The 13,555-nt window shown below is 42.2% G+C and overlaps 2 protein-coding genes across 2 annotated transcripts; one reads left to right on the plus strand and one right to left on the minus strand.

Annotated features, from left to right (window-relative positions):
- The first annotated feature begins 15 nt into the window (after positions 1-15).
- Positions 16-9,007, plus strand: med17 (mediator complex subunit 17). Its single transcript, XM_054598556.1, has 13 exons — positions 16-323; positions 838-1,082; positions 1,542-1,705; positions 2,604-2,823; positions 2,918-3,054; positions 3,691-3,772; positions 3,983-4,135; positions 4,715-4,845; positions 5,408-5,592; positions 5,951-6,088; positions 6,430-6,547; positions 7,685-7,844; positions 8,429-9,007. Exons 2-13 carry the CDS (start codon positions 848-850, stop codon positions 8,635-8,637), a joined length of 1,932 nt encoding a protein of 643 aa, XP_054454531.1. The 5' UTR covers positions 16-323; positions 838-847; the 3' UTR covers positions 8,638-9,007.
- Positions 9,008-9,639: 632 nt separating this feature from the next.
- LOC129097631 (V-set and transmembrane domain-containing protein 5) lies at positions 9,640-13,327 on the minus strand. Its single transcript, XM_054606537.1, has 4 exons — positions 13,252-13,327; positions 11,980-12,306; positions 10,492-10,635; positions 9,640-9,671 (listed from the first exon to the last, which is right to left on the minus strand). Exons 1-4 carry the CDS (start codon positions 13,325-13,327, stop codon positions 9,640-9,642), a joined length of 579 nt encoding a protein of 192 aa, XP_054462512.1.
- Positions 13,328-13,555: the final 228 nt, after the last annotated feature.

A 13,555-nucleotide genomic window follows, 5' to 3' on the forward strand; every position in this document is an offset into this window, starting at 1 on the left:
AACATTCCCCTGGTTTCTTACCAGTGACTAACTATGGTTCCTCCCCACATTAAGCAGTCTTTTACAATATGTATGCTATGTATACTACTTAAATTATATTAGACTAAAATATATTTTAGTTTGCATATTAAAACGAGATGAAAGTGAATAACTTTAAGCACGTCGAGCTGCTGGACCGGTGAAGCCGTCGGCGCCGCGTTAGAGGAGCAGAGAGAAGCAGAGAAGCTGCTCCGGAAGAGACAACACTCACAACACTCTCAACACTCCACAGCCCAGCCAGGAGCCAGGAGCCGTGGACAGCTGCTGACCAGTGCACACTAGAGGTAAGATGTGTACACACATAGATGATGTTGTCATTTGGGCGTTTCTACCGAGCTCTGGTTCTTTATTTATCCTGTGAGGCTAGCGAGGCTAACGCTAGCTACTCTCCTAGCTAGGCGCATACTTAGTTGCAGCTTGTATTAGTTCTTTAGCTTATTAGCTTTGTATTTAGTCCGGTGTTAGTTCCCATTATGTATTCAGTTATTTAAAGACAATGAAGCCAGCAAACTAAGAAGAAGTAAAGTGTATATCCGTTACTGAAGTAAAAGCACTAATACCACACTGTGACAGTATTCAACTACAAGTCTGCATTCAAAACCTACAAGTATGGACGTTCAGTTGTGTGTAGTCTAGTTTGTGTAGTCTAGTTTGTGCCTTATTCATCTTCAACCTTTTGTGAAGTGTACATGTGTGGGGTCTACTCGTATTCAAACTGCAGAGATCCACTTAGCTGAATTTCGTTGTGCTCCACTGTTTCTGTTTGGTGATTGACTCTGTTTGTCTTCCTCCTATCAGCCTCGTCACCATGTCTGGAGGTCCAGCGGTGAGGGTCAGCATCGAGTCTACCTGTGAGAAGCAGGTGCAGGAAGTGGCTCTGGATGGAACAGAAACATACGTCCCCCCTCTGTCCATGTCCCAGAACTTGGCAAAGTTGGCACAGAGAATCGACTTCAGCCAGGGATCTGACTCGGAGGAGGACGGGATCGAGGGCGAACCCAGGGACCGAGAGTGGACCAAGCAGGAGCCAGAGGAAGAGGAAGGTAACATGTGCTCAAGAGAAAGCAGGGAGTGTCTAGAGCTGGAGTTGGATTCTGTTAAGCTGGCTGGCATCAGCTATGATTTATCTACCATTCATTCACAGATGAGGAAAAACAAACTATTTATTGCCTGACGTTTTCAGCTGCATGGCCCTAATCAAGATGGTGCATTACCATGGCAAATTAAGTCATTTTATAAAAGTACCTGCCAGAAAGTGAAGGACTTTCACATCCAGATCAAGTGAGAACATCTTATAAAAACTAATAAACATAACAAAACGAAAGTAAAGAAACACCCCCTTCTGAAACACATTCCCTGTTCTCAATAAAGAATGCTCCAGTCCCCCTGACCCTGCACCAGGTGGATGGATTCAAATAATTATATACTTGTATATTAAACAAGTCAAATGGATTTTGTCTTCTCTGTTAGAATCAAATCTGATTAGAGATTTTCTCACGCAGGAACAGTGAAGTTTCAGCCGTCTCTTTGGCCCTGGGATTCAGTGCGCAACAACCTGCGCAGTGCGTTGACCGAGATGTGTGTGCTCCACGACGTTCTCAGCGTGGTGAAGGAGAAGAAGTACATGGCACTAGACCCAGTCTCTCAGGATCCAACAGCTGGCAAGGTAAACTGCTGAAGAATATCACTATCACCACAATCACTTAAAGGGGCAGTTAACCCACAAATCAAAAATGTATATTTTTCCCTCTTACCTTCAGTGCTGTTTTTTAATCTAGATTGTTGTGGTGTGAGTCGCCGCGTGTTGAAGATATCGGCTGTAGAGATGACAGCTCTCTCTCTAATATATTTGGACTATATGGCACTCAGCTTGAGGTGCTAAATAAGGCAAAAATGTACATTTGTAAAACTCAACAGAAATGTATCTTTCTGGAAATCATGACCAGGTTACTTAAGATAATCCACAGACCTCGTTGTGAGCAGTTTCATGTAGGAAATATTTTCTTTCTACCAAACTACACCAGCCAATGACTGAGCGGGATCTTCTCGACCACGCGCAGATGCACGCTTCCTTTGGCACGGTGATAGAGTTGGCGGTAGAATTTTTTTTTTATTCCTTCATGAAACGGCTCATAACAAGGTCTGTGGACTAACTTTAGTAACTGGGTCATGATTTCTTGAAACAGACAATGCTGTTGGGTTTTTCAAATGTGTTTTTTGCCAATTGTGATGTATTCTCATTTATATCGGAGAGATGGCAGACATCTCTACAGCCGATATCATCAAAACTAGGCAACTCACAGCAAAACAATCTAGATTGATAAATAGCACTATAGGTGAGTGGAAAAATATGTCTTGGATTTTGGGGTTGAACTGTCCCTTTAACACTTAAAGGAGGGTTGTATAAGTTCCTACAGATAAAACACAAGTGTGACTGCAACACTGACAAAAAAGAAACAAAGACGTTCTGATGTTTGTATTTCTCAAAGAGATCTGTGCACCTTCTCCTTTTTACGCACATATTCACTTCCATCCATAACATTTGATTTCTTGCCTTCCTGCAGACCCCCCAGGTGTTCCAGCTAATCAGTAAAAAGAAATCACTGGGCACGGCAGCACAGCTCCTCCTGAAGGGAGCAGAGAAGCTCAGCAAGTCAGTAGCAGAGAACCTGGAGAACAGGAGGCAGAGGGACTTCAACTCCGAGCTGCTGCGACTCCGCTCCCAGTGGAAGCTCCGCAAAGTTGGAGACAAGATCCTGGGAGACCTCAGCTACCGGAGCGCAGGTGAGAAGGCCTTTAACGCATAACGCTCAGTCAAATGTGTACACTTTTAAAATGTAAATCCAAGCTGACACGTTTTTATCATTTACTCATGCAGGCTCCCTTTTTCCTCACCATGGCACGTTTGAGGTGATCAAGAACACAGACATTGATCTGGACAAAAAGCTCCCAGAGGACTACTGCCCCCTCGATGTCCAGATCCCCAGTGATTTGGAGGGATCTGCTTATATCAAGGTGAGAAGGAAACCACAAAGGCGTGTTCCATGCATATACGGTCTCTCTATGAACGGTAACAAAGGTATATGTGTTTTAGATTTTATACTTGTTAAATTGTCCACTACACGGTGATCAACAGCTGGAGTTCATTGTTTGCCCATTTTTTTACTGGCTTCTTCATTTTTCTGTGAATAATTATAATTAAGCCTTTATTAGTCCCACAATGGGGAAGTTACAATTCTCTGCATTTAACCCATCCCGGAGGAGCAGTGGGCTGCTAAGAAGCAGCCGGGGAGCAATTTGGGGTTAGGTGTCTTGCTCAAGGACACCTCGGCATGTTGACTGTAGAGGGGCTCGAACCACCATCCTTGTGGTTGCGGGACGTGCGCTCTACCTCATGTGCCACAGCCGAATTGAATGAAAGGAAAAAAAAACAAGTGGAAAAAGACGACCTGGAATGAACAATTATCTTGAGGTCATGTAGGAAATATTCGGTGGACTACCTGTGTGGTACAGCTTCAGCTCTTTTCATTTTATTTTTTTGTTAAAATTTCCTTGCTAGTGTGACCTGTAATCATAGATCCTTTTTTAAAAAATGTATATATATATTTCAGAAACGTAGTAATAGCATTCGATACTGTTTTATGTCTTCAGGTGTCCATCCAGAAACAAGCTCCGGACATCGGTGATCTGGGAACCGTCGCCCTTTTCAGGAGGCCGCCGAAAACCAAAGCCGGTATGATTCAATGTTCACAGACGTCACATTGCTCTTCTTCCGTTAGGGGTTAAACTTTTCACTGCCTGTAGAAACGGTAATTGTATATCATATCTGAAATTTCCCTGCTCTCTTTTCCTCCACATCCCTCTTTTCTCATCTTTCCTCTCTTCACATTCTCCTCATGGACTTCATCTCTTCGCTATCTTTTTTTCCTTTGTTTCTCTCCAGGTACCCAGCAGTGGCATGTAAAGCTGGAGGCGGCTCAGAACGTTCTGCTATGTAAGGAGATCTTCGCCCAGCTGTCCAGGGAGGCTGTCCAGATCAAATCCCAGATCCCTCACATTGTCGTGAAGAATCAGATCATCTCACAGCCCTTCCCAGGTCAGAACGCTCATGACGTGTTTTAGTTGGGTGTCATAATGAGGAAAATCTATGTTTGTTGCATATTTAACATAAAAGTACTTCACTATACGCCTGTGCCACTTTCTAATAGTTCTGCATTAGAATTGTATTTTAAAAGTGGACAAATGACGTGTATATTTGTGGGACATAGAAAACAGATGGAATAAAAGATTAATCCAGAACAACAAGACTCCCGCATGCTGATTCATCAGGTAACTGGATGAAAGTCAACGGACCAAAACTTATATTGTCAACCTACAGGTGTTCACAAGCTCTGGGTCTTTTATGAAATAATATTCCAAAACTCAAAGGAAAACGATAAAGCAACTTATTGGAATAGCTGTTTTTTTAGTAGTTCATCCGTAGTTTAATTGCTCCCTCCAGTACAGATATTATTCCTAATATATGCATATGAATTACTTAAAAAAGAAAAAGGCAAAACTTAGTTACCAGATGTAACATTTTATCATATGGTCTCTGGAGTTGGCTTTTCTTTTTTTTCTTTCCTACATGGAGTCATAAAACAAACATACTCATGCCTAGTTTTGTTCCCTCTAGGTCTGCAGCTGTCCATCTCACTGTGCCACTCCACGGGAGATAAGAAGAACCACCGGTCGTCTCCAGAGAAACCCAAACCGGACGACCACCTTTACGTACTGGAACACAATCTGCATCAGATGATGAGAGAGGTAAAACGCCTTGTGAAGTCCCTCTGCATGTCGTCGGAAGCAGCTTTTACAACAAACCTTGTTCACAGGATAAAATTACAATCGTATAATATTTACAGAGTATATTTACTATGGCGGCATGGAGATATCTTGCCTGGTAACAGGGGTGTCCTATTGATATCATCGTAATAACACACATATTATAATAGCTTGTAAATAATCCAGTGCCTCTTAAATCATTTTTATATATCACTCTCTCCACCTCCCAAAACTACTATTTTGAGTTTAATGCTTTCGCCAAAGAGGAGACAAAATGCACATGGTACAAAGTTAAAGATTTATTAATATTGGTAATAAGTTATTATTATTAAGTTTTGTGTCAGTGTTGTTACAGGCCTACCTGGGAAACAGACAAATCTGTGAGCTAATGTTTTCTTTATTTATTTGTTTTATTGGTCTGGAGTCGTTAGGGCAGTAGACATCCTGCAACACGTTCGAACCAGGATAAATGCCCCCCCCCAAAAAAGTCTTCCTCCTCATTGACAATTCAATTTGATCAATTCATCTCTGGTTTCTGTTACAGTTTCACAAGCAGCAGCTGAGCTCCGTGGTGATGCCACATCCTTCCAGCGCCCCCTTCGGCCACAAACGCATGCGCCTTGCGGGGCCGATGGCCTACGACAAAGCCGAAATCACAAGCTTGCAACACAATGAGGGACTCCTCGAGAAGATCATCAAACAGGCCAAACACATCTTCCTACGCAGCAGGTAACTTTAGCTGTGCCAGCCGTGTTTTTCAATTGTGTCAGAGTTATCATGCCATAGTTTTGCAATGGGAATGAATGAATGTTGTGCCAATGAGTCATATTTGCCCAGTTGCAGTGAGCAAACATTGCTCCATCCATATAATATGAAACTTCCAAACATGCCCCTCACTTATCGCAACGCCACGTTTTGGCCAGAAGGTGGCACTTTGTCTCCGCTCATCATAGTTTGATCTCAGGGAAAATACATTTATAGACAAAACGAATCATTTGCAATATTTTGTTGAGGCAATGTTGAATATGTAATGCAGTATGAAGCCCTGTATTAAGTGTCATTTTTATCACTTGCTTTTTATCACCAGGACGGCGCGAACCATCGACAGCCTGGCCAGCCGCATAGAGGACCCCCAGATCCAGGCCCACTGGTCCAATATCAACGATGTGTACGAGTCCAGCGTCAAGGTGCTCATCACCTCTCAGGGCTACGAGCAGATCTGCAAGTAAGTCGAGGAGACAGGGGAAGGGATAAAGGAGGAAACGGAGCAGGATGTGAGACATAATGTGGCAAATACAGAGCAGTACCTGCTAATGTATTTATGAGCCTTTATGGCCATCTGCAGGCCCTTTTAACGACATTTCATATCTTTAAATTGCAAGCTATGATTGTAATCAGTGGCAAATCATATTTTCAGCATGCTAATCTTGTTTGCTTTCATTTTTACTGCCATCATAAAACTATAAATAGCACTGACAGAGTCTTACATGGCTGGGAAATTTAGGCAACAAAATACTACGATTTTAAATATTTTTTTGAGTCATTTTAAATGTTTTGCGCCTTTAGGTCCATCCAACTGCAGCTGAACATCGGCGTCGAGCAGATCAGAGTGGTGCACAGAGATGGACGCGTTGTCACGCTTTCACACCAGGAACAGGAACTGCAGGATTTTCTCCTCTCACAGGTATCACTGCTCCCACACAGCAAACTTCCCATGCTGGTGGAGGCTGGCTGTATTTACTGGAAGCAGTGTGTGTGTTGTGTGCGTGTGTTGTGTTTGCAGACCTCTATTACGTATTGAGCTCAAAAAAGTGAGGCACAAATGAGTTGGTGGTTCATTTTTGCCCAGTACTGGTAATCCTTTATTAGTCCCGCAGCGGGTAAATTTACAGGATTACAGCAGCAAAGAGGATAGTGCAAACAAGAGACATAGTAAATAAAAACAAAAAAACAAGATCAAATAAGTATTATAAATAAGCAAATGAGCAATAAAAAAAAGTAAAGAACAGTAGAGAATCCACAGTAACTGAAATATTATATATACAGACAGAAACTATTCTAACTATTGTATTGCACAGTGTATTAGTGTCATGTGGTCTACTGGGAGCAGAGCTGGTTGAGCTAGTGGTGGAATGTAACCAGTGTTATACCTAAGTGCAAATTCAAGGTACTTGTTCTTTACTTGAGTATTTCCATTTTAAGCTACTTAAAAGTTCCACCCCTCTATATCTCAGAGGGATATATTGTACTTTTTATTTTGCTACATTTATCCGACAGCTTTAGTTACTTTTCCGATGACAGTTTTTCATCCCCTTCCCGTCCACTGAAAACTTAGTATCTCCAGATGTGTTGAGTGTTTGTGATAAACTGAAGGATGAAGTGTTCCATTATGTGTTGAGAAAATCCTCCTACTTCTTAAGCTAAATAAACTCTCGGACAAGCTGGAAAATGCATTGACACAAAGCTGAAAAACAGGCTGTTTTTTTCTTTACGTGGTTCTTACAGGACAGCGACGCTACAAACGTATGATGATCTTATAGAATATGATGCATTGCTGCAGATTAAACTAACTGCGAGTATATAAAGGAGTTAAAAACATTGACAGCAGAGAAATGTAACGTAAACAATGCAGCAGTTATATCAATCCAGAATTTCTTTAGATGATTGTAAAACACTGACAGGGAACATTTTCCTGCACAATATGTGCTTTTACTTTCCATTTAGCTAATAAGACCTACATACTTTTATTTGAGTAAGGTAATGAATGCAGTACTTTTACTTGCAGTGATGTATTTTCTACGTTGTACTTCTACGTTCACAGATGTCGCAGCATCAGGTGCATGCAGTCCAGCAGCTGGCCAAAGTGATGGGCTGGCACGTCCTGAGCTTCAGTAACCATGTGGGCCTGGGACCAGTGGAGAGCATTGGGAATGCCTCTGCTGTCACTGTTGCCTCTCCCAATGGAGAGTACGCCATCTCAGGTGAGACTAGTGTCGCAAAGCGGAGATAGGAACTTCACCTCTATCTTAAGAAAATGATAAGAAAAAATCCATCTTGAAACATGTTAAAAATCGTGTATTTTTCCTAGTTCTCTAAATATATCCAATGCAACTAACTAGCTTGATAGCTAAATTATGTTGACATGAGTCAATGACAGTATTGCTAAATTAAACAACAGGGACTCGCCACCAACACAAGCCCTAGTTGGCCAAAATGCATTGCAGCAGAGACGAGACCGGTTGCATTTTCAGTTGCTGGGCTCAACTTTCCCCTTATTCCCTCCAAACAAGGGTAGCAACTCTCACTGGATGCAACTAGCCCACACCCAGTCTCAACTCTGAAATCACTTGCTCAAACAGACGAGTTGATACACGTTGAAGGATCATTAGGAAAGCGAACCCTTCACCACAAATATAACTCCTGGAATGCATTACATCAGCATTGAGAAAATAACCTAAGGCGGTAATACAGAATATCCTCTATATACCAAGACGAACAAGTATGGATGTGTTAACATAAACACATCAGTGAAATATTCCATGAGTGTATCTGTGTGTCTGTTCAGTGCGTAACGGCCCAGAGAGCGGGTGCAAGGTCCTGGTCCAATTCCCCCGCAGCCAGACCAAAGAGCTGCCGAAGAGCGACGTCATCCAGGACGGCAAGTGGAACCACCTCAGGGGACCGAGCAAAGAGGTCCACTGGAGCAAGATGGAGGGACGAAACTTTGTCTACAAGATGGAGCTCCTCATGGCCGCGCTGACTCCATGTCCTTAGATATGCTCAGTCAGTGGACCTCTTTCCTCACACACTAAGCCATGGTTTGTATACAGCTGACTGGCAGTGAACTGGACAACCAAATTGCCTAAACATTTGGACAGGGCTTCTCAGCCATGACACAGGCTTCTTTGTCAAATATGACATTTCCATCGCTGACACCTTTTCTTCACACAATTCATGGACTTTTTGAATACTGCCATAATCCTTTTTCCACCTGCAGTAGTGTGTCCGTTGCCTGCTCTGCTTTTGATTATGTAATGTTGTGGAGTGTGGGCAACTAAAACAATTGGATACAAAATAAAACGTTAAGTCTGTAAGTATTTGTTCTGGTTTGTCATGAAAATAAAGCTATTAGATGTTTTCTGAGGATTTCGAGTATTTGATGTATTTTTATTGTAGTCTTGGTTTATCTTTATACTAGTATGATTTAAGCAACAGGTTTATGGAGAAATTGACTTTTCTCTTAGTCTGATTTATTAGTATTAAGAAAGAACCATTTGTGAGGTTTTAGCTCACCTTTTTTTAAGACTCATTTTTCCCTCTGAAAGCCTGAAAAGTAGTCATATGACTTTTCTATCTACCATCACTGCATCTGGAGTCTTCTACAGGGCACCTGCTGTAAAACGCCAGGTTCAAGTTTGGATGATTGTTGTGGAGAAGACATAAAAAAATCACACAGTTCCTTTGCATAGACAATAAATACAGTATGTATTGTTTTCCAGTGTTATGAGTGATATATTTACATATAATCCAGTGTCATCAGCAGTGCGCTGTAAAAGCATGTGTTATATACAAATGTAAACATCTTTATAAACAGTTTCATACTTGGCAAACCATCTTCCTGTCTGTAAGTAACTTGGGGAACTAAAAAAAGAAATGACTCAAATATTTCATGTAGCCTTGCACACCTAACCTAAAAAAGAAAGAAGGTAGTCCTTAAGTTTGATGAACATCTCCAGTGTGTTTTCCTCTCAGGTCCAAAGCGCAGCGAGACGTCAATCAAAGACGCTGCAGCTCTGTCGCGTTGGTTTCTGCATGAAAGGGGGATTAAGTTTAACACTACAACGCTGATGTAACAGAGCAATAATAGAACTGCGCAGACCTTTGTGCTCGAACACACCCATGCTTAGACACAATACATAACCTCAACCCACATTCACGCCCGTCAAGCCACGTCTGTGTATTTCACACAAGGATGCAGCAGTGGGAAAGTAAACTGAGCTGCAGGGCAAACAGACCTCTCGTATGTACGAGTTTATATAAAATGAAGTGTGTTTTAAAACGAAGATCCAGCATAGAATGTCCTCGTTCAAAAAAGGATGTTGCTACTGTAAAAGCAGCAGTACTTGCCACCATATACGTTCCAACCTTTTTATTTACCCAAGCTGCTGTAATAAGTCATCAAGTAGTGAGGTTAAGTTTATCTTGTGAGAGTTTGATCTTTATGGGGAAGTCTCGCGATACCAGACAATCAGAGGTACGTCTATTTATGGGGAGACACTACAAGTATATGGGGTAACATTTTGAACTACTAGATATTACCATATTACTTCCATAGTTTAATACTTAAATGAAGACAATATTTTTTAATTACAAGTTTTCTGAAATTGTATTTTTTGAAATGCAAATGAGGCCTATATGACCAAAACGTGTATTTTGCATGTTTTCTTTCCACTTAGCAGAAATAGTACATGTTAACGGAAGCAATATCGCTGAAAACATCAAAATTGAAAATTACATGAAAAACAATGTTTTTTGCCCAAAGTGCAAACATGATGGTGTCTCATACGAACCAAGCGTTCATAAAGGTCCAATCACTGCAGAGACTTATTTATTTCACTCTGGTCTTACCTGGCATCTGTTTTCTCCGTCTCCATGCCACTATCTTCCTGTAGGCCTTGTCCAGCAGCCACATGGCCAGCATGAGAAGGCCGGCCAAACAGGCCAGTGCTAAGGCAGAGACGGACAGGTACTGGAGATCCTCATACAGCACCTCTGGAGGACAGGGACACAAGAGTCAAATTTTCAACAACAACAAAAGCTTTAAGCAAAGGACTACTTTCCAGAGATGCAAACACAAAAGACACACACATTTGGAAAGGCAGATTGTGCGAGGAGAAATGGTAGAAGTGTTTGATGTAAAGAAATAAAAGCGTCCAGATTCTTATATCATGGTCACCAAGAGCAAAATCTTACAGTTAGTATACATAACTTTTCACGTGTCATCCTTTCAACACTATACACTTCAATCCTGCTCAGGTTGTTTACTAATGATAACTATGATAAACTCAAAGTACCGGCTTGATCTGAAGATCTCTAAGGCACATATAATATTCAAAATGTGACTCCAGGACTTTAACTACCTTCACGGATAACGGAGTAACACTCTGTACATCGTGAAAGTGGCCCGACCTGCAGGCCACTGAGCAGCTACACTAGAGCAGTTGTGGGTTCAGGGTCTTGCTCAAGGGCACATCAGTGGTGGGAATGAAGGAGGATGGCAAGTGCTGCTTTTTTCCCTGGGTCAGGAGCCCGCTTCTAATATCCGCAGACAAGTTTGGGAAAACCTGGCAGGCAGACTGTTACCTCAATGCTGTTGAGCAAGGCACACTTGAAGTCAGACCGCCTAAGTAGATTTTTAAGACTGAAGCTGTTATTTCATGCTTGAATTAGTCTGATTTACTGTTGCTTGCATTACGCAGCAGGTATAAGAGTGAAAGCAAGCTCTGCTAACGTCCTTTAAAGGGACAGTGTGTAGGACTTGGTGGCGTCTAGCAGTGAGATGGCAGATTGCAACCAACTGAATACCCCTCCGCTCACTCCTCCTCTTTCCGAGACTGCGGTAAAGTGAGCAACCGAGAGCAAAGCGGCGTATTCACCTTGCACAGGGGCCTCCCTCACAGAAATAACACTACTTTAAGAGGTACCACGGTTTTGAACTCTGCAGGTCCCTGTTGCTGCAGTTTCACAAGCGTGTTGGAGAACTGCGGTGGCCTTTGTGTAACAGCCCATCCCTAGAGGCAATTGTTTGGTTTGTCCATTCAAGGCTATTGTACCAACGTGGCAGGGAAACATGGCAGGACTCAGTGAAAAGGACCTGCACCCTATATAGATATGAAGGTCCATTCTAAGCTAAGGAAAACACGACAGTGTTTAGTTTTAGGTAGTTATACACTAATGAAAAGATAATTATGAATATTATATTCCACTTTTGCCTAAAGCTACATTCTAGACGTTCTTTAAACCTGTGACTAAACGGCGAAAGAAAATGTGGTCAAAAGTAGCACTCTTATCCAATTGCTTCAATAATAACGTATGCAGAAGCACAAAGCCACTCACCGTTCACTTTCAGGACAAAGCCAGTGTCCTTGCTGCTTCCTGCCGCTTCTGAGACAGTGACCACGTAGTATCCGGCATCCTGCAGCCGCAAGTCCGACAGGCCCATCGAGCCATTGTCGAAGGACTGCACTCTGCCCTCGTAATCCACTGTTATGTTGGTGTACGACCCCGGCTGCCAAGTCCCAATGGTGCGGCTCACTGCCCCTGACATAAAGGTCCATTGTATGGTTGGTACCCCACTGCAGGAAACGTCCACTGAGAAAAACACATCGTCCTGCACCGACCTGGTCAGGCTCCTCTGGGGAGAGTGGATGGAGATGGCTCCGGCTTCCAGAGTGCGATGAAGAAAAACAGATAATTACATATCACGATATTATAAATAGATAGATAGAAAGAATATTGACACTGCATGATTGTTAATGGTCACACCTCTACCTTTTCTGGCAAACACAGTGACTCATTTGTATTAAACCTCTTGTATAGCCAGAAATGTGCTGCTGTGCGAGTTTCTTTTTTTCAAGTAACACGCCTGTTGCTGGAGGAATGAAACTGGTCAAACAAGCTGAGTGGCACCAATTTGAATATAGCCAGCAATGGCTGGCCTCCTGTCTGTTCTGGCCGCCCCTCATTAAATATTTTCACAGGAGTTATGGCGGGGGGATCTGGTTCTGCTGGTGGTGTGTTTGCTTAAGGTAAATAATTCCACCTGGGAATACCATTGCTCTTTTTATTCAGAAATAAAATTCTTACCAGGGTTCTGTCTGCAAAAATCTATATTTAAATCTAATTTTGAGGGGGAAAAAAGACCCATTATTTTTTTAAAGCAAAATAAGACTCTTTATGGTGTAGTTATTCTGAGCAGCTGGACTTCTATTTTCAAGGACATGAGTTACTGCTCATGTAAATTGCTACTTCTTTTCTTTGGGATTGAGATTTTGTTTAGGTGTACTTGGACCTCGGGTGCAAACCAGGACAATCTGGTGTTTACATGTACACAGCCATGTGTACATGACTTGTGCTTGTGTTCATCTATTTATCCCTGGCACGCATGTTAGGAAGAAGAGAATGAGAAAATATTGAGAGTCTCTAGTTTGCACTCCTGCCAGGCTCTCAATTTAAGATCCTTTTGAAAGGGCTGGGCCCTCACCCTATGTACGTATTTAGCTCTAAGCAAATATAAGATTACCATATTGGCATGCTGTCTAACACAATAATCCAATGCATGAGCTCACTGGAGAAGTCCAAATCATTAACATGTGTTGGAATGCTTACCTAGGTAACACATATATAATGTGATGCTGAGAAACACAGCAACATCTTGGACATCCCAGAGCCTGAAATGCCACATTAGAATCCCAGACCCATTGATCGAACTGCGGTAGAAGAATCTCCTCCGGGTTATTTCACATTCTGAAGCGTTTTTCTTCTGTCTCTCCTCGTTCTCACAGGTTTCCTCTTCCACGGTCCTTTGTACAGGTGTTTCTGTGTGTGACTTGCCCTGCTTAATTTTGTGAGAAATTAAGAGTTCCCGTCACAGAAGCACTGGAGTTTCCCTCCTCTCTCAGGACTGTGCTGG

The sequence above is a fragment of the Anoplopoma fimbria genome, chromosome 1 (assembly GCF_027596085.1).
Source record: "Anoplopoma fimbria isolate UVic2021 breed Golden Eagle Sablefish chromosome 1, Afim_UVic_2022, whole genome shotgun sequence".
Lineage (NCBI taxonomy): Eukaryota > Metazoa > Chordata > Actinopteri > Perciformes > Anoplopomatidae > Anoplopoma > Anoplopoma fimbria.